The sequence below is a fragment of the Lucilia sericata genome, unplaced genomic scaffold (genome assembly GCF_015586225.1).
Source record: "Lucilia sericata isolate MDLA Ls3-8-SP2 unplaced genomic scaffold, ASM1558622v1 Contig000088F_arrow, whole genome shotgun sequence".
NCBI classification, from domain to species: Eukaryota; Metazoa; Arthropoda; class Insecta; order Diptera; family Calliphoridae; genus Lucilia; species Lucilia sericata.
Window position 1 is genome coordinate 426,913 of NW_023994121.1, and position 22,846 is coordinate 449,758.

General features: G+C 29.7%; 1 protein-coding gene across 1 annotated transcript in view; it reads right to left on the reverse strand.

The window, feature by feature from the left end:
* Positions 1 to 22,846, reverse strand: part of LOC119599795 (vacuolar protein sorting-associated protein 13D) — a 487,269-nt gene that overhangs the window by 158,613 nt on the left and 305,810 nt on the right. The window contains exon 8 of the mRNA XM_037949667.1: positions 4,716 to 5,030. Coding sequence (XP_037805595.1) covers positions 4,716 to 5,030 — 315 coding nt within the window. The remainder of the gene's footprint in view (positions 1 to 4,715; positions 5,031 to 22,846) is intronic.

A 22,846-nucleotide genomic window follows, 5' to 3' on the forward strand; every position in this document is an offset into this window, starting at 1 on the left:
TTAAATGTATAATTCCGTCAAAATTTCATAATTTAAGAAAATAAAATTATGAGTTTTTATGGAAAGTGCCATGCCCGCTTCACCCTAATGCCCATTAGGGTGGATCGAAAAAAAGTGGAATCAGTCACCCCCTACGATTAAAGATATGTTAATAACATTTCCAAAAATATAAAAAATATTTTTTTGCCACGCCATTTTAAGTCCGATCGTAACATATCTTTATCAATATGTATGGCTTGACTGAAGCTATATTTCACTCTTAGACAATTTTTTAATTCGACGTCATATTCTATGCGCGACTTCTGATATCTCGGATCCTTCCCCAAAATCTAAAATTGTGGCTATACTGGAATAAAGTACATTTAATTATATGAAATATTAGCTTTTAAAATGCTCACTTTTATGCAAAAGAGCTATTTTAAAGGTATTTCAAAATACCTGTATAGTTCTAACTACAAACAATTAATTTGATAGGGATATGGTCGAAAATAATTTTTTTTTTCAAATTAATTTGCAACACAAAAATTGCATCCTACCCCCTATCTTAACAAAAGAAAGATCATTTTATTCAGCATTTAATTCTATTAATTAATAACAAAATCACTTGGGTACATAAAAACTAAACATTTTATTTTATTAAAATCGATGAAAAATAATACCCTTCCCACTATATTGGTGTAGGGTATAATTAAAGTATTATGTTAAGATTTATAAAAATGTTTTTTTTATTTTTTAAACAATTCTGAAAAAATTTTATACTAATTTTTATAAAATGTGATAAATTTATTTTATGATAAATTTCCCAGTAAAAACTTTCATTACCATGTAAGGGGTTAAAATGCTAAAATTTACTTACACAATAGCATTTTAAGTCATTATTTTAACACGGTGATGTCATTGGAGGCAAGTACTTACCACAAACGATTACAAGTAATTAGAAAAAGTAGTCATTGTAAATCGCATGAAAAAACGTGTACAGCTTCTATATCTTTACTGGCAAGATGACTAATGAATTAGAAAGTATTTATATAATACATTATTAGTAAGACCTTATTAGACCACTTCTATGTAATCCAGGCGATATGTAGTAGTCATTGAAAAGTATGTTGTTAGGTAAGTAATTACAATTGAAAGCTATTACCCAGTTTTTGCTGGGTTACCATTCTTCTTAATAGTTACATATTTTTAAAAAAGTTCTTGATATAAATAAAACTAATAAAAAAGAATAGTCGGGAATGAACCACCATATGATACCAGATATGAGCATATCTAAAATGTGATTTATTTTTTAATATAGCATTTATATTGAATTTTGTCTTAATTTCAATATACTATTTAAGTAATTAATTGATTAAAAACTGATTTTCTGAAAGAGATAGGATCAATTATGGACCGATCCTATCAAAATTTGGTAGAGGGATATTTGTTCATATAAGAGTTAGACATACAGAATTTCATCATAATGATAGTGTTTAAGAGGGAATTAACGACCTTGAAGCCATAATTAAGAGCTCCAAAGCCCTATTCGGGGAATGCTGTTGTATGAGGGCTAGGGGAATATTGGACCGATTTAATCCATTTTCAAACAATTTCGTCCTTGGGTAAAATGAAAGATATGTGCATAATTTTGTTTATAAAATGTATGAAAATATTTTGAGAGAATGAGTATCTAAAAATGTGAGCATAAAAATAAACGCTCTCAAAATAAAGTAAATGCAACCGTATTCGACGAATTAATTTTACGTCAAATTGTATGGAAAACATTATGAAGCCCCAGTTCTGTTTCATCATTTATTTCAAAATTTTCCATAACCGAAGAGCCGCAAATATTCTATCCAGAAAGTGCAAATTTTGTAAAATTGTATGAATTTGGTTTCAAAACTTTGCGACCACGTAATTCTTTACTTATAATTGGCACAACAAATAAATATGGTCTATAATCATCCAACAAGCGTATACAGCCTAAATTAGTAAAAATGACTTTTCCATTTGTTAGCGGTCCTCATAATATTCAAAAGTTGTAAAAAAAATAGTAGGTTCCAATCAGTTTTTTGAAAAATTTTTGCTTTAAGTGTTTGTTTCTACAACATGGAACTACTCTTGACCACAAAATTTTATGGACTTATTCTTTCAAGTCTTTTGAACAAAAATTCATCGTCACTTAATTTTCAAGATATTAAACGAAAGAAATATTTAATGCATAAAGTTGAATTCTTAAAATTTAAAACAAAAAAAGAATTTCCCATATATATGGGGAATTCTCAAAAACTTTTGATTTTTGAGTTAAAAAAATAAAATTTAATGGCACATTCAAAATATTTGGTGCAATTGTAAAGCGATCCATTTACGTAATAATTCCGTTCGTGTTAATGATTTTTATCAAGTTATAGCGGTTTAAAGAATCACTTTCTGAGTCGATTAAGACATGTCCGTCTGTCCTGGCTGTCCATGTAAACCTTGCGTACAAGCTACAGGTCACAATATTCAAGACATTTTTATAAAATTTGGACCATACGTGACTAAGTAAAATATATTACCAAAAATTGGCATAACTAAGTTTTATATAGTCATACATGACCATGCCGATTATTATAATGATCGGCCGTCGTTTGACCCTAGCCCCCATACAAACCCCCCTCTAAAAAATAACTTAAACGTCCAAAAATTTACTTATAACCATTAGTATAGCGATAAAATTCAACATAACTAAACTTTATATAAAAATACATCCCTCCTCCTAATTAATTGAGGATCGGCCCATATTTGATCCTGACTCCCATATAAAGCCTCTTTTAGAATTTTTGTTTTTCATCAATAAATTGCTTAAATACGTCGGAATTTAGGTAAAATTCAACATAAAAGTTTATTTATAAAAAATAAATAATTTTTTAAATATACTCATGGTATAGGGTATCATATAGTCGGCGATGGCCAACTATACTTTCCTACTTGTTTATATAATAATTTTTTGCAGTATATAATAATTTTATTATTTTTATTAATTATATAATAATTTTATTAGGAAATGCAGTAAAAACGGTGAAATTACAATAAACTAAGTATTTACATAGTGATACATTTTAAAGCTAATTAAATTTAATTTGGCCCATAAAACATGCAATGCTTTTATTATACCCTTCACCTTCGTGAGAAGGGTATATATAAGTTTGTCATTCCGTTTGTAATTTCTATAATATAATTTTCCGACCCCATAAAGTATATATATTCTGGATCCTTATAGGTAGCGGAGTTGTCCGTCTGTCTGTCCGTCTGTGTGTTTGTTGAAATCAGTTTTTAGACGACCCCAGATATCGGCGAGATTCGAATCTTCAAAAATTCTGTTAGACATGCTTTCGAGAAGATCGCTATTTAAAATCAGCAAAATCGGTCCATAAATACCGGAGATATGAGCAAAAATCCGAGACAACCTCTGAAAATTTAATAAAAAAAGTCAATTTTTTTCAAGCTTTGATATAAGCAACAACAAGAACACTGCTTATTCATTGAACATTTCGTTTTATATGTTTAGATGGCTGTGCGTTTCATTGCCTCGTGTATATTGTTTTTGTGTTTTGGTGTATTCAGTTTCGTATGTTTGGATGTCTGTTGGTTTCGTTGCGTTGCGTATTTTGTTTTTGTTTTTTTGTGTATTTCGTTTCATATGTTTGGATGTCTGTTGGTTTTACTGCCTTGTGTATTTTGTTTTTTTGTGTGTTTATTTCGTTTAGCGTTGTTGTTGTTCGTTTTGCTATTGCTATAATAATGATATAAAAGGAAAAATGAAATAAATTAAAATTTTATAGAATTGATATTTTTTAAATACACTGTGGTGAAGGGTATATAAGATTCGGCACAGCCGAATATAGCACTCTTACTTGTCCACCAGTTTTACAGTTTTACATTAAATCATTAATACAACTTTCAAATGAAGCTAATTTTGAAAATTTAGTAGAACATCAGTGATGTGCCTTAGCAAAATGTGTTTAGATAAAAATGTTGCGCTTTCAAATGTCGTTGTATTTTTGAACAATTCTGTCATAGCAAACCATTGCATGCATTATCACCCTTAGACCTATGTATATATTTACATTTTTTAAAGCCTTTGATCTACAAAGGTATAATATACGAAAGTATAAATGTAAATATATAAATGTATGTATAAAAACCACGAAAGTAACAAAAAGCTCATTTCAAGCAATAATTTTTTGCTATATTTTATTTATGAGTGAGGATGTGCCGAGAGAAAAACTGATATTTTAAAAAAATTTCTCTTACGTTTTACTACATACTTTTGTAACTGTTATGCGCACTTACTCTTTATACCTCAAACTGTGCAGAATTACGATATATAACTACAATAGTTTTAATTTTTAAATAATATTAAACCCATGTCAAAAAAACTGTTAAAAATTAAAAATTTAAGATATGGTGGGGCAAATTTCGACACCCGAGTATCAACACGTAATGTTATGAAATGCCGAAAAGTTGGTAAAGGATTGATCTCCTAATTGTAGTTACTAAGTACAATAACAAAAATTCTCAGAAATCTAAAACCAAGATCAAAAAAGTTAAAATAATGGAGAAATTGAGAATTCCAACTTTTTACGAGAGTTCATTATTATAGAAGTTATAAGGTATTAAATTCCAAAGGAATTAAACGTTTTTGATAATCCCCCATATATATATGATACATAAACATAATTGCAAAGTCTTACCATTAGTTCATCCAGAATGGGAAGATTTTTGTTGTTCGTTAATCCTTTATTAAAAACAGATGCATGATTCCACATTGGATCTGGAGCAAGTATTATTTCATCCGAATTTAATTTTACATCGTGAATTTGTATGGATTTTATTGGCCCATCCATTTTATTAACTACTTCAAGATGCCCTGAACCCGGCCGTAATTTCTGAATTTCAATACTTTGTTCAAATGGAACGTGGTCTGAATTAGAAGCTCTCGAGCTAATCTCCATTCTTCCCAAAACAGCATCAAAACCAGGTTGCAATCCATATACACCATTTGCAGCCTACAAATAAAATAATTGAAAGTGTGGTGTTTAATATTTTGTGAGTTAATTTTATACGCATTAGCTGATTTCACAAAATGTAAGCTAGTTCTTCATTATTTGTATCATATCGTTCATTTACTATAAGGCTGGCATAATCCAAAAGAAGCCATTTCGAGAAAAAAGAGCTTTAAGTGTTTAGTGAAATTTAAAAAAAAACCCGAATTTTGGTTTTTGCCAGTCTTGAAGTAAATGAGCGATATGTAAAAGGGAATGTAACACCTAAATTATCCACTTTATAAACTCCGCAAGGACATGGTATATGTTTATCAAAAATTAAAACTTAGCATGTTTACAAAATAACCCAAAATTACAATGTTAAAGGGTAACTTTATTAATATTAGATTTCTACGGTATTATTCATAATCGGTTTGAATAGTTTAATAAATGCTTTATTAAATGTTTTACAAAAAATTGTATTTATAACACTATTTTTGTTATATAGAACTTTTATTAATTTAAATCTTAAGGTCAACGATTAGCGATTAAAATAATCCTCGAAAGTTGTTTTTGAGTACTCAGTTAGTTAATTTTGTTTGCTAGTTTAAGCGCCCAATGGAGTTGGTTTAAACTTGCCCAAAAAATGCAAAAGCGTAAACAGCTGATGCAAAAAATTAATACAATTTTTATAAATATGAACCTGAAAATGTTTTATTTATTGATTAATATAAATTATGGGGATTTAAAAATACAAGTTTTTGTTTTTATACCCTCCACCACCATCCCATCAGTGGTGTTAGAGGGTATATGAGCAAAATCAAATATTTTTAAGAATCGATGAAACTGAATTAAAATGCCTCGTATTTACGTTAATCTTTTAAAATAAGTAAATGTTTTGATACATGTACCAAAACACATGTATGTCCATAATTTCAGACCACTAGCTTATTATCTCTCAACTTTATGAACATTTAAATTTTTAAAAATTAAAAAAAGTGCTTTGAAATTTACCAGAGTTTTTTTTATAAATTTCAAAAATGTACTCTTAGTTCATAACTTACAGAGCCATCCTTTATAAACAAGAGTCACAAGACTTTGGACATTCAGAAATCCTTATAATAATTTCATTAATACTTTTAGGTGCACATACATACATATATACACACAGAAAAATGATTGATTGGAAATCGGTCACAGTTGCAATTATTTATTTACTATAAAAGAATATTAGTTGTAGTTATTAAAAAAAAAATACTTTCAACATATTATTACAACTGAAAAAAAAAAACTGTAATCGAACTAAGATTCTCCTAACTATACATTCAGTTAATCTAACCATCTTGAGCTTTATAAACGGTTATTATAATTATGTCATTTAGCAAGACCGAATTAAATATGCAATTATTTGCTTCAACTGTAAATATCAGTACTTGTAATCACAATTTTGTTTACATCTTTTTATTAATGCCAAACATTTGTTTTTAGTTGTGGTGCCCACATACTTCAATTAAAAGTATAGAAAGTTAGGTAATATTAATAAAATAGAGAATAATTCGGTATTTCCAACCGAAAAAATCGATATTTATTACAATAAAATCTAATTCGGTATTTCCAATCGAATTCAATATACAAATGGTTAGTTTACTTGACATTTAAAAATATTTAGTACTATAATAATAAAGAAATAAAAAAGAACAAAATTTACAAATAAAATAAAAAATTGGAAATAAATAGAAGTTTTGCAGATTTAAAAAAATGTAAGTAAAAATTGTTTCCATGTATAAAATATAAAATAAACATCACATCCCAGTAAAAAAATTTTAGACTTTAGGAAGCTAAAAAGGGACCTAACTGCATCTGTATTCGCTTACTATTAAGCCTTACTGAGAAGCAGGAAATAAGAGAATACCAATGATAGGAGTAATTTTATAATGTAAGCTGAAAAAAATTAAAAGCTTACTACTATCCCTTACAGAGAAGCAGGTTGTATTGCAAAGACTATTGAAATCGGCAGTTTTACCGAAACTTTTCCGACAAAAAAACACATTTTAAATTACATAATATAAAATGTTTAGCCATCGAGTTGCATTTGTGCAGATAAGACGTGAACAAAAGTGTAAAAAAAATTCTTATATAGAAAATATAAAAATTTTATTATAAATATAAATCTTTAAATTGATTTTAATTAATTAATACATTTTCAATGTAAGAAATATCTTTTTTAAAATTTATTAAAGTGTGTGTTTATTATAGTGTATGAACAGAATTTAAATAATTTTTTGTACGAAATATTTTCAATTATTTGCTTTTGGTTTTTCTTGTTTCTGTTTTTTAATACTTCTGCTTTTGTCCATGTACAGTTTGTGTTGTTTTGTGTTTATGTTTTGTTGTTGTTAAATAATATGCCGAAAGTGGTTGGAAAAAGACAATTTTATAAATTAACAAGTTAGAGTGCTATATTCGGCTGAGCCGAATCTTAAATACCCTCCACCAGCTACTTTTATATTAATACTTTTCTAATTGATCAAATATTTGTAGAAATAAGTCTTCTCAAGTCTTAAATAGAAAAATCCAAAGATTTAAACAGCTTAGATCTATTACAATTCCAAGATTTATTGAACATTACAAACGCCATTTTCTTTAATATTTTAATAGCGCTTAGCAATATTTAATAATTTGCATGTATGCATGTGTGTGAAAGATTTAAGAATTTTCAAAATACATACATATATATAATTTTGTTCTACACAAATTGATAATGCAAATAGTTAAATAAGGTTAAAGCGCTTTTAGGGGCAGTTCCTAGTATGGGAGATAAGATCAATTATAGACCGATCGTAAAAAATTCTTTAAGTAAAATTTCTGTACATAAAAGCTATATTTCAGTCAAACTTTGTATCTATATCGTATTTTAGTATAGCTTTATTTGGTAATGAGTAATGTGCGTTTAAGAGATTTTCGTAAAAGGACCTTGTATGGGAGCTATGACCAATTATGTATATAAAGACAAAATTTCAAAATTCTGTATCTATATAATTATTTGGTAATTAATATTGTGCATTTAAGTGATTTTCTGGAGGGGACCGATCGTAAAACAATTTTATAGTGTAATTTATGTATATAAGCGCAATATTTTTGCTAAATGTATGGATATCAAGATTTGGTAATGAGTTATGTTTTTTTAAGTGATTTTCGGGAGGGAACATTGTAAAAATAGTATTTATTTATATCATTATTTGGTAATGAGTTATGTGCCTTTAAGTGTTTTTCTGAAAGGGACCTTGTATAGCTGCTATGATCAATTATGAACCGATAGGAAACAATTTCACAGTAATATTTCTCTGTATATGAGCAATACTTCTGCCAAACTTTATATGGATATCTCTATTTAGTAATGAGTTATGTGCGTTTAACTGATTTTCGGGAAGGGACCTTGTATGGGAGCTATGACCAGTTATGTAGCGAAAATTTCTCAGCAATATTTCTGTGCATATAGGCAATACTTGTACCAAATTTTGTATGGATATCTTAATTAAGTAATGAGTTATGCGAGTTTAAGTGATTTTCGGGAGGGTACCTTGTATGGGAGCTATAACCAGTTATAGACCGATCGGAAAAAAATTTCTCAGTAATATTTCTGAGCATTTTAGTAATATTTGTACCAAGTTTTATATGGATATCTTAATTTAGTAATGAGTTATGCGCGTTTAAGTGATTTTCGGGAGGGGACCTTGTATGAGAGCTATGACCAATTATGGACCGATCGGAAATAACTTTCACAGTAATATTTCTATGCATATGGGCAATACTTATACCAAATTTTATATGGATATCTTAAATTAGTAATGAGTTATGCGCGTTTAAGTGATTTTCGGAAGGGGACCTTGTATGGGAGCTATGACCAATTATGGACCGATCGTAAAAAACTTTCACAGTAATATTTCTGTGCGTATGAGTAGTACCTATACCAAATTTTGTATGGATATCTTAATTTAGTAATGAGTTATGCGCGTTTAAGTGATTTTCGGGAGGGGACCTTGTATGAGAGCTATGACCAATTATGGACCGATCGGAAATAACTTCCAAAGTAATATTTCTGTGCATATGGGCAATACTTATACCAAATTTTATATGGATATCTTAAATAAGTAATGAGTTATGCGCGTTTAAGTGATTTTCGGGAGGGGACGTTGTATGGCAGCTATGACCAATTATGGACCGATCGGGAAAAAATTTCACAATAATATTTCTGTGCATATGAGTAGTACTTATACCAAATTTTATATGGATATCTTAATTTAGTAATGAGTTATGTGCGTTTAAGTGATTTTCGGGAGGGGACCTTGTATGGGAGCTATGACCAATTATGGACCGATCGCAAGAAACTTTCACAGTAATATTTCTGTGCATATAGGCAATACTTATAGCAAATTTTATATGGATATCTTAATTAAGTAATGAGCTATGCGCGTTTAAGTGATTTTCGGGAGGGGACCTTGTATGGGAGCTATGACCAATTATGGACCGATCGCAAGAAACTTTCACAGTAATATTTCTGTGCATATGGGCAATACTTATAGCAAATTTTATATGGATATCTTAATTAAGTAATGAGCTATGCGCGTTTAAGTGATTTTCGGGAGGGGACCTTGTATGGGAGAAAATTTTTTCTCTGAATGATTTCTATTGACATAAGATTTTAATTTGTGAAATTTTGTGAAGATATCTACATTCTGACGGAAGTTATTAACAAAAAACCCATTTTCCGGGAATATGTACTTTTGTATGGGAGGTATATGAAATTGTGGACCGATTCTAACAATTTTCAGCAGGGATCAAGCTCTTATGTAGAAACGAATGTATGGTGATTTTCATGGAATTACCTTGCATAGTTTTCGAGAAACTTATATCAGAATGTGTAAAAAATGCTTATTTTTTTCGAGGTTGTTTCAAATTTTGATTCATAACTTTTCCCGCGTTAAACCGATTCTGCTCATTTTCAATACCAAACTGCCTAGGACAATAATAAATATTTTGTGTGAAGTTCGTTCATTTCTGTTGCTTCGTGTTAACGTGAGAATGTTTTATACAGACAGACAGACAGACAGACAGACGGACGGACATAGCTAAATCGACTCAGAATTTCATAAGGTATAAGAATATATATACTTTGTTGGGTCTCAGATGAATATTTCTTGGTGTTACACACGGAATGACAAAGTTATATATACCCTCTATCACCACTGATGGTGGTGGAGGGTATAAAAAGAAAAGAGGTAAATAAAAATGTATTTAATCTCTTGAAGGCAACAGAAAATAGTCCCGAAGAAATTATATATATCGAAATTGTTTCTAATTTTGAGAATTCAGAAGTAGATCTAATAGCTGATGATAAAAACGGGACATTAAGATAAAATATAAGGGAATGGTATATAAAATATCGCCCATCTGTGGCAAGTACATCAGCCATTTTACATATTTTAAATAGTGTACATTCAGTGTAGAATCCATTTGAATCCATTCCATACCATTGAGTGTAGAATCCCATGAAGAAAGGGTTTCATATAAGCAATACTGTAATAGCTTCACATCAGCTATGAATTCACGTCTTCTGGAAAAGCATTAGGGAAGAGCTTTTTGTAAACAATGAAAGAAGTAATGCCATAGAAACATGAAATAAGTACTTACTTATAGCTGTTATTCACAGCAGAATGTAATGAGTGAAAACACGCTTAATTTTTTAAAAAGTAATCCTTCCAAGTGGGAATTCGTTATATAAAAATCATGCCTTATCGAAGCAGATTTGTAAGGGAGAAAATAGCTTCGTTCCCTTACAAACCTGCTTGCATGTAAGCTCCAATTTTTACTGGGATGTTTAATTTCAGAACGCTGTGTGTCCATACCTACAAGAATTTTTAAATATTGATAATCTTAAATTTTAAAGCCTCTAAGGCTAAGCCAAAAACTAAGAATACCAAAAAGAAGGCTGCGCTAGTAAGAAGCACAAACTCTCCGCAAAGTCTCGTGTTGCTGCTAAGGGCAAGCTGGTTGCTACCAAACCTTACTCGAAGGTACAAAAGGGTACCTCGAAGGCTAAGGCTGTAGCTTTGCTAAAGCCTAAAAAGGCCCAGAACAATATTATCAAGGGCGCGTTAAGTACTCGTGTACGTAAAGTGAGAACAAACGTACATTTCCGCAGACCTAAGGCCTTGAAATTAGCCAGCAACCCCAAATACACAAGGAAGTCTGTACCAACCAGAAATCGCATAGACGCTTACAATATCATCAAATACATCGATGGCCAAAAGTTATGGTAAGAAAATCAAAACTATTTCTTTTAAAAGATTTTATAGAAAAATCTTTGTTCTGTTTTCAGATACTGTGCAGATAATGTTTGATACAATTTCCTCGTACATTTGTATGTGGGCATAATTTGAGCATGCAGTTGGCAACAGAGATGGGGGTAGTGCACTATTTTTTTAGTTAAATCAATATTTCACTAGCACTAAATATTATTTCAAAAAATATATTTTTCACTAATTTTCAGCAGCTTAGTGATAGTGAAGCTTATATTTTTAGCACTAATATTTTTTAATGATAATTTTATTTTTTTAACTATAACTCAAGTGATTGGTAGTGTAGAAAAAAGCACTACACTCAAATAGTTAAAAATTTGAACAGTAACTAACAAAAGGCTGCAATAATTTTCTTTGCACTAATTTTTTTAAAATGAAAATTAAAGAATTTGTAAGACAATAAATTATTAAATTTTTGTAAAGATACATCTATTAAAATAGAAAATACAGATTTAGATAGCCAGTTGCAAAATTATGTGGTTACTGGATATTTTTTAAGCAATAGCTTGGAAATGTTGTAAATAATGAAAGCTTTATTCATTAATAATATTCGTCCAATGAGTTTTTTGGTTGACTTGAACCATTTCTAGACTGACTTATTAACTTAAACTTTCAATTGAATGAAACATTTTTCCGTAGAAAAAAAATAGTGCAGGAATATTTTTTGAACTAATAATTTAGTGTAGAAAAAATTATTTCACTAGGCTGTAAAAACAAATATTTTAACTATTTTTAAAATATTTTTAGTTAAAAATTTTAAATATCACTATCACTATTATTGAGTGAGGCTTATATTTTTCAATTCATCACTAAACTTAAACAAAAGTAGTGAATAATTTTGAACTACCAATAATTATTAGTGATTAGTGCACCCCATCTCTGGTTGGAAAATATAAGAGCTTATCACATATCTCTGCAAAATATGTATATATTCAAGATGTATTCATATGTACATATATGTATAATTCAATTTATCGATAATATTTATACAATAGTAAATAAATAGTAATTACAAAAAAACACAAAAAACATGTATTTTAATTGGTTCTTAATATTGATAGTTTCGGTTCCTATGACCGAATTGTTTTTAAAAATTAGTAGTTACGCTAACTAAAATGTCCCTGGCTTCAATTGAAAATTCGGTAGTAACAACCAACCTTTGTTCTAAAAAGTAGTGTTATGGAACGAAATTTTCGATAATTACAATAAATTTTTGTGGAAGTACATGCAACCGAACAAATTCGATTGGAAATCGATCGGTTGTGACAACGAATCTGTTTTCTCTGTGTACGGTTGTAAACATATGTAACCAAAATTTGGCGTTTTTTTTAGTTTTTTAAATAGTACATGTGCCCGCATAAATCAAATTAAATTTAAGTAACGGTATTTAATAGGTGTAGTAATTTCACGCAATTTATCTTGTTGATGTCAGAGATCTAAGGACAGAGTAGGACCTTTGCAAACTTGTCAAAAATAAGCGTAAATTTTTTAAAAATGTGACATTTTTGAATGTGACATTCAGAGCTATTTACGAATACAGTTATAATACCGTGTAAATTTAATCTCATTATAATTGACACCTCCGAATCAAATGCGCTTTAAAAAATTTGTAAATGCAAACCTTTTATGATAATTTTAAAATTTTTGCAAAATTTAAATTTCTTTTTCTTTGTGTTTTTAACTAAAGATGTGACGCAAAAATTTTGTAAATTTTATGCAGTAAGTTATATTGATGGATTAAATAGATATTGCGAAAGAAAATTTCTTCTTTTATAGCGGTCCTAGCAGCGTTTATCTGAAAAAACATTTTGCTTTCAGACAACTATAGCGCCATATGATTTGCGTAAATATTAGTGTCAAATAAAAGCATTCTTTTTGTATTATGCCAAAATCCGGTGCGCATTAAAATATTTTACGACCTAAATACAGATTTCACATATATAGGAAAATTTTTAGTAATTTGAACGCATTCACTATGAATTCATACATAATAATGACATATAATTAAAATTATGTTTTCAAATGAGGCGAAATTTTTTTTTTTGCAAAAATACAGTTTGGTATTGAAAATCAGCAAAATCGCTTCACCACGTGAAAAGTAATGAGTAAAAATTTTAGACTACCTCGAAAAAAAATAAAGATTTTTTCCCAATTCCTAAATAGTTTTCTCAGAAACTACCAAATATATTTCGATGAATTTTGCCACACGTTATTTCTTTGTGCCAGGAATCAAGTGTGTTCATAATCATAACAATTGATCCAATATTTCCCATAGCCCCCATACAAAGGTACACACAGAAAAAAGATCGATTGGAAATCGATCACTGTTACAATTATTTTTAAAAAACAATACATTCAACATATTTTATATAATTACAACTGAAAAAACATAACTGTGATGGAACTATCTAACTAACTTTTAATTCAGTTAATCTAACCAACTTGAGCTTTATAAACGGTTATTTCAATTATATTATTTAGCAAGATCGAATTAAATATATAATTATTTGCTTTAACTGTAAATATCAGCACTTGTAATCAAAATTTTGATTATTAATGCCAAACATTTGTTTTTAGTTATGGTACCAAAATAATTCAATTAAATCTATATAAAGTTCGGTTATCTTGATAAAATAAAGAATAATTCGGTATTTCCAACCGAATTCAATATACACACACAGAAAAAAGCTTGGTTGGAAATCGGTCACAGTTGCAATTATTTATTTATTATAAAAGAATATTAGTTGTAGTTATTAAAAAACAATACTTTCAACATATTTTATATAATTACAACTGAAACAAGTAAGAAAGTATAGTCGGGCGTGGCCGACCATATGATACCCTACACCAGTTATGAATATTAAATGTGATTTATTTTTCATAATATCGCATTTATCTTCAATATTCCCTTGTTCCGATACATTTAAGCAATTTATGGATGAAAAACTAATTTTCCCGCCCGATAAAATTTTTTGAATATATTTATATTTACATAATATTTTATTGTGCTGAATTTCATCGCGATATTTGTGTTTATAAGTTAATTTGGGACATTCAAGTAATTTTCTGAAGGGGACTTTGTATGGGAGCTAGGGTCAAATGAGGCCCGATCTTTATGAAATTTGGCAGGGTTATCAAGACTTCTATAAAACTTAGTTGTGCCGTATTTTATCGATATATCTGTATATTTAACATAATTATGAGCTCAGAAGCCCTTTTCGGGGGGTTCTGTTCTATGGGGGCTAAGTGAAATAATGGACCGATTTTAACCATTTTCAATAGGCTTCGTCCTTGGGTCAAATAAAACGTGCGTGCCAAATTTCATCCAATTATCTTGAAAATTGCGACCTGTACCTTGCGCACAAGGTTTACATGGACAGCCAGCCAGCCAGACGGACGGACGGACGGACGGACGGACATAGCTTAATCGACTCAGAAAACGATTCTAAGCCGATTGGTATACTTTAAGGTGGGTCTAGGACGAATATTTTTGTATGTTACAAACATCAGCACAAATCCAATATACCCTCCCCACTAAAGTGGTGTAGGGTATAAAAACATAACTGTAATCGAACTAAGGTTCGCCTAACTATACAACAAATCTGTTTTCTCTGTGCAGAGAAAACAGATTCGTTGCCACAACCGAATTTGTTGCCAATCGAATTTGGTCGGTCCTACAAACTATCAAGTAAATCGATTGTAGTTGCCGAATATCTCTTTTCCTATCACATGTTTTTAGAACTCATATTGGTTTTTATAACCGAATTTTCGATTATAGTAAGTGTAATTTTAGTATAAATATGGTACTCGTAGCTACATATTTAAAAAAATAATTCGGTTGCAAGCACCGAAACTATCATTACTAAAGACCAATTAAAATTTTTGAATTATATAAATATAAATACATTTGTAAATGTATTGCAATTACAAAATTTACATATTACTTGCATAAAATGTTTAAGGGCATCGAAATTCAACACAGATTTCAAAACAAAATTGATCTTGCTAATGGCTACTTCTTTTGTTTTTTGGAAATTCAATTTTCTTAGTTTTAGCGATTTGCGAACAGAAACAAAACATTATGTAAGAAAGTTGTTGCACAGATAGTTGATTTACAGATGTATGCAAAGTCTCATAGTTTTCTGAAAATAAAATAATGATTTTTCTCCATATTTCGCTCACAGGAACCGTTTTTATTTACTGTACATACTTACAATTGCATATCTCTAAACGACTGAGCTAAATTGTGTTTATTTATTTATTTACTTAATATTTACGGATAAAACGTTTTTCATACAAAAATTTTTATTTTTTAAATGTCTAGAAAAATTTACCAATTGTATATTAAAGTCGGTTGGAAATACCGCTTTTTTCGATTGGAAACACCGAATTAATAATTATTCTAGTAAAGATAATAGAACATTCTATACTGTTTATGGAAATATGTGGGTATAGTAACAAAAACATTATTTTTGGCTTAAATATCTTGATCTGAACAAACTTATATTTTAATTGTAGCAAACAATAGTGAATTTAATTCGGTTGTACTTACTAAAATAATAAATAAAAGTAAAAAAAATACAAATTGGTTACATGAACAAAGTTGATAGTTGTGAAATCCTTATTTTGGTTACAGTTGTGTTTTTTCAGTTCGAAATATAAAAAAATCTCTAGAAATTATAGTTTTTTAATAACTACAACCAATATTCTTGCATTGCTAATGAATATTAAGGAAATAAAAAAGAGCAAAATTTTATAAATAAAATGAAAAATTACAAATAATTGGAAGTTTTGCAGATTTTTACGAACAATTGTAAGTTAATAAAACTGTTTCCTTTTAAAATGTAGAGAATAAACACACAGAGAAAACAGATTCGTTGGAGTAACCGAATTTGTTTCCAATCGAATTTAGTCGGTTCTAACAACTACCACATAATTCTATTGCAGTAACTGAAAAATTCGATTAGCATTTCCGAATACATGAAACTCCGAATTTTTTTAAAAAATAATTCGGTAATGAGAATTGAAACTATTAGTATTTACAACTGAAATATTAATTATTATGCATTTATTTGTGGATTTTATTTATAAACAATAAAATTTTATAAAATATGTAAAATTGCTTTTAGATACACACATTTTAAATACTTCTCGCATCTCATTTAGGGGAATATTATGTACATGTTTGACCTTTGGTTGGAGCGACTTTTCTTTCAGTTTTTGGCGAAATATTCTACGTTGAACAGTTTGCATTTCTTGTAGATTTAAGTTACTTGCTTTAATTCCTGCAAACGCAATGAAATCTCTTAAAAGCAACTACAAAATGGATTTTTGATTGAACATTACCTTTTTCTATTTTATACACCTGTATCATTAAACATCAAGCCGCAACAGCAATTCCATTTATCTTTTCCAAATATTTGTAAATAAAATTTTTTTTTAATAAATATTTTTGTAGACGTCAACAAAAACTACCAAATAATCGGTTGGAAATTTCGAATTTATTTAGACTATTTAACTTTTTCTACTGACAATTGGTTGTGATGGCGGAATAATGTTTATTTACATAAAAATTTGTAGCTTCAACCTATTTTTCGGTTACAAATACTAATATTTGAAATAATTACATTTGAATGCTAAATTTAATTTAGTTGTATTTACCGAATTAGTAAAAAAAATTATATGAAAGATTAATTTGGTTAATATAATAATTTGGAAATTGTTAAAACCATAATTTGATTACAATCATAGATTTTCAGTTCTAAATATAGAAAATTACTTAAATGTATAGTTTTTTAATAGCGGCGATGGAATTTTAGTTAACTTTACTAAATATTTATAATGGAAACCGATTTCTTATCGATCTTTTTTCTGTGTGCATTATACGTTTATTTTCAGAACGATGTGTGCCCATAACTACACAGAGAAAAGAGATTCGTTGTCACAACCGAATTTGTTTCCAATCGAATTCGGTCGGACCTACGTACTATCTTGTGAATCGATTGCAGTGACCGAATATTTCTTTTACTATCACTGTATTTTTAGAACATATAGTGGTCTTCACAACCGAATTTTCAGTTATAGTGAATGTAATTCTAGTCTAAAAATTGGGTACAAGTAACTAATTTAAAATATAATTCGGTTGAAAATACAGAAACTATCATTTTAGGGACCAATAATTAATTTATTTTTATATATTTTTTAATTATTTCTTGCAATTTTCATTAAATATACATATGTACATATATATAAATATATAAGTACATAAAAAGTGCAAAAGTTATTTGCTAAAAATCATAACATAACATATACATATGAACATAATAACAAATTTAATGCACATCTGCATACATTGTTTATTTGAAGTGGTCTTGCCTTGTCCATAAAAGTATCTTGAAAAAATTACTTTTGCAAATTTGGTGCAGAGGAACGATTTTCATTAAGTTACTTATCTTGAACGTCCTGCTTATCAAAAACGTCCTGCGCAAATATATTTTATTGAGTTGTGTTATATTTTAATAAATTTATTTATTTATTTTTATTTATAAAGAAATATTTCAATAAGAAATGTAAATTTGTTTGATGACTTTTGTTTTTTAGAACTAAATAATATTATATAAATGTCAATGAAAATTTTACCATTTGTATCATATAGTCGGTTGGAACTACCGAATAAAGCTTTATTGCAATCAATGTAACCAAAATTATATTTTATTCAGTTGGAAATACCGAATTAGGCTTTATTGTATTAATAACAATTGAATTATTTATACTTTCTATTGAAATATGGAATTACAGTAATTAATAGCATATTTTTGCATTAAATATATTAATCTAACCGAATATTTTATTGAAAGTATTGATATTTACAATTACAGTGAATAATTATTAAATTAAATATGGTTGTGCTTGACAAAATAATAAAATAAAAGTTTTAAAAGCTTGAATTGCTTAAATTATCTAATTTAATGATTGTGTGAACCTTAATTCGATTATATTCATGTCTTTTCAGTTCTTATTATAAAAAATTAGTTGAGTTTTTAGATTTTTAACAATTGCAATTAATATTCTATTATAGTAACTAATTATTTGTATCTATAATCGATTTCCGAACGATCTTTTTTCTGTGTGTACAATTGATCATCTTAAATCTGAAAACTCCTAATATCAAGATAATCTTAACTCCAAATGTGTGTAAGCTGTGTAGTTTTTAGTGTTATATCATTACTACAATTCTTTTTTTTTTTTCATAGAAAAGCCAACGGAAAAATCTAAGCCTAGTGATAAGAAACTAGAGAAGGAGGTTTCGGCTGGTGGAAAAAGGCAAACTGCAGCAAAATCGCCTTTGATACTAAGCTCCTAGCAAGAAGAAGCTTGCTGCTGACAAGAAGCTCCATGGCTCGTACTGCTGCTAAGTACAATAAAGTTGCTACCAAACCTGGCTCGAAGGTACAAAACTTTACCACGAAGGCTAAGGCTGTAGCTTTGTTGAAGGCTAAGAAGACTCAGACCGATATTATCAAGAGCGCTTTCATTACCTGTGTACGTAAGATATTAAAATTGGCCCGCAACCCCAATTACTCAAGGAAATATGTACCAACCATAAATTGCATCAAATACATCGATGGTTAAAGAAGGCTTATTTTCACCTGCCTGTGATTATGATCTGGTGGGCATCGCCAATAAGATTGGCATGTAAATATGTAAATTGTCAATTCCAAATATTTTATTATGTTTCTTTTCAGTAGAGATGTAGACGTAAACTAAAAAATTTAAGTACGTTCATAAATATATTAGGTTTTGTGAATTACTAAGATCTGTAACAATATGTAAATATTAAACAAGAAATTCTGCAAAGTACATTATATTTAAAATATTGCAGTTTCGCGCTATTAATGAATTTATTAACGTACAGTAAGGTTTGAATTTAAAATGTAACAAGTAAGAAAGTATAGTCGGGCGTGACCGGCCATATGATACCCGATTTTTCCTTTGGAGTGTCGTTGGATTGACTAACTATGATTTCCTGAAGCATCTTTTTCAGCTTCCTCCTCTGTGCTCCAGATAGTCTTTTCTTAGTAATAGGTAGTTTAGCTATGCTATCACTCACCTGTTTCACCATTTGCCCTACTTCATCCTTTTTGGGATTTGCTATAATGGTGTTGTTATTATCTTCTGAGGATTCAGAGTCGGAACCCTCACCTATATTTAAAGGCTGAGGTAGCTTAGAGCTCTCTCCGAGTACATCCTTCTCTTTCACCCCTATGTTTTTGCCAATGGCATGCTGTACACTTGACGCATTGTCCGCCACGGAGGCCAAGGTACCCACCTCCGTAGTAGTATTTTGCTCACGATTGCAGGATGACGACGACACGTGACTCGCGAGTGGATCAACACTTGCCGCCGGTACTGGGTTATTTAGGCCCTGCACCGTAACTTTCATCTTTTTATTTTTCATGTTGCTTTTTTTTCCAGTTTTTGGTCCGCGTGGAATATAATATTCCCAGGTGGTGGACAACCTGCCCTCCCTCAGCTTGATTCAAACTAAAACTGGGGGAGGAAAGATGGTCCATCACCACCCCCTATCCGCCACCCGGGGACGCGCTCGGCAGGAAAAACGGGAAAACTCCCCGAAACTAAATATTATATTTTAAAGATTTCCAAACATTTCGGTTAACCGGTTTTTTTATACTCGGTTAACCGACAAACCGGTTTTCTAGAAATGGTCAATTTTCGGTTAACCGAAAAAACGGGTTTTCCAAAAGTCGGTTTTTTTTATAAATACTAAGCCGAATATAGGACTCTAACTTGTTAATTAAAGTTTTCCTTAATTTTCATATTACATTTACAATTGTCTTCTTCTTTTTTTATACCCTCCACCACCATCAGTGGTGATAGAGGGTATATATAACTTTGTCATTCCCTGTGTTATACCAAGAAATTTTCATCTAAGACCCAACAAAGTATATATATTCTGGGACCCTATCAAATTCTGAGTCGATTTAGCACGCTCACGATAAAACGAAGCAATAGAATTTAACCAAATTCACCCAAAATGTTCTTCATTTTCCTAAGTTGTTTGATATTGAAAATGAGCAAAATCGGTTCACACCGGGAAAAGTTATGACTCAAAATTTAAAACAACCTCGAAAAGAATAAGAATTTTTTACACATACTGATGTAATTCTTTCGAAAACTATGCAAGATAATTCCATGAAAATCACCATACATTCGCTTCTACACAAGACCTTGATTCCCGCTGAAAATTGCAAGAATCGGTCACCAATTTCATATACCTCGCATACAAAAGTACATATTCCCGGAAAATGGGTTTTTTGTTAATAACATTCGTCAGAATGTCGATATCTTCACAAAATTTTACAAATTAAAATCTAGAATTCATTCAGAGAAAGAATTTTCTGGATCGGTCCATAGTTGGACATAGCTCCCATACAAGGTCCCCTCCCGAAAATCACTTTAACGCACATAATTCATTACTAAATTAAGATATATATATATATATATAAAGTTTGATATAAGTGTTGCTCATATGAATAGAAATATTACTGTGAAAGTTTCTTCCGACCGGTCAATAATTAGTCATAGCTCCCATACAAGGTCGCCTCCCGAAAATCACTTAAACGCACTTAACTCATTACAAAATTAAGATATCCATATAAAATTTCGTACAAGTATTGCTCATATACAGAAATATTACTGTGAAATTTTTTTTCCGATCGGTCCAAACTGGTCATAGCTCCCATACAAGTTGCCCTCCCGAAAACAAAACAACATAACTCATTAGTAAATGAAGATATCCATACATTTAGCAAAAATGTTGCTCTTATATACATAAATTATGCTATAAAATTGTTTTACGATGCGTCCATATTTGGTCATAGCTCTCATACTAGGTCCCCTCCAGAAAATCACTTAAATGCACAATATTCATTACCAAATAATGATATAGATACAGAATTTTGAAATTTTGTCTTTATATACATAATTGGTCATAGCTCCTATACAAGGTCCTTTTACGAAAATCTCTTAAACGCATATTACTCATTACCAAATAATGCTGCTATAGATACAAAATTTGGCAAAAATATTAGTTTTGTATACAAAAATTCGATTTCAAGATTTTTTCACGATCGGTTCATAACATGGGTGCGATCGGTCCCATGCAAGGCTTCCTTCAGAAAATCACTTAAACACACATTACTTATTACTAAATTACGATATAGATACAAAATTTGACTGAAATATAGCTTTTATGTACAGAAATTTTGCTTAAAGAATTGGTCATATCTCCCATACTAGGTCCTGCTCCTTAAACCGGATTTAACTAGTTGCATTATCAATTTGTGTAGAACAAAATTATATATGTATATATATGTTTTGAAAATTTTTAAATCTTTCACACACATGCATACATGCAAATTACTAAATATCGCTAAAGCATATCTTAGGGCGCTTTAAAAATATAAAAGAAAATGGCGTTTGTAATGTTCAATAAATCTTGGAATATTTGATCAATTAGAAAAGTATTAATATAAAAGTAGCTGCTGGAGGGTATTTAGGATTCGGCTCAGCCGAATATAGCACTCTAACTTGTTAAAACATGCAGCAACAGTGCCGTTTTCAGTTTTTTTGTATGGCAACACTGGGGAGTTTAAATTTGCACTCAAAAACATTAAAGGAAATTACATCGTACAACAAATTGGGAAAATTGTTGCACTCATAAACAAGACCGTTTACGTTGGAAACTACAAATTTAATATAGTTTTACTACATTTTCGGTTTACTTTCTGATCGTTTCTTCCTTTAAAAGGACTGTAAAATTTGAAAGTATAAATATATTTAGTTAAAATAAGGTATGGTCTGGTAGGTCAATATAGGTATCGACTAATGGCGGGTTTTTGAGTTGGCAATCAAATGCCAATTAATAATCAGATTAGCTTATCTAAAAATAAATTTAATCTCATGTTAATCCCCTATAATCTTTTTGAGTACAATATTATATTTCGCAGTGTTGCCATACAAAACAACAGAAAACGTCACTGTTTGTTATCGAAACAATGAATGTTTTTTTTTTTAAAGAAGACAATTGTAAATTTAATATGAAAATTAATGAAAACTTAAATTTAAAACCAACAAGTAGGAAAGTATAGTCGGGCATGGCCGACTATATGATACCCTACACCATAAGTATATTTTAAAAATAATTTTTCATAAAGAAACTTTTATGTTGAATTTTACCTTAATTCCGATGTATTTAAGCAATTTATTGATGAAAAACAATATTTCTAAAAGAGGCTTTATATGGGAGTTAGGGTCTAATATGGGCCGATTCTCAACAAATTGTGAGGAGGGATGTATTTTTATATAAAGGTTAGTTATGCTGAATATCATCGTTATACTAATGGTTATAAGTGAATTTTTGGACGTTTAAGTTATTTTTTAGAGGTGGTTTGTATGGGG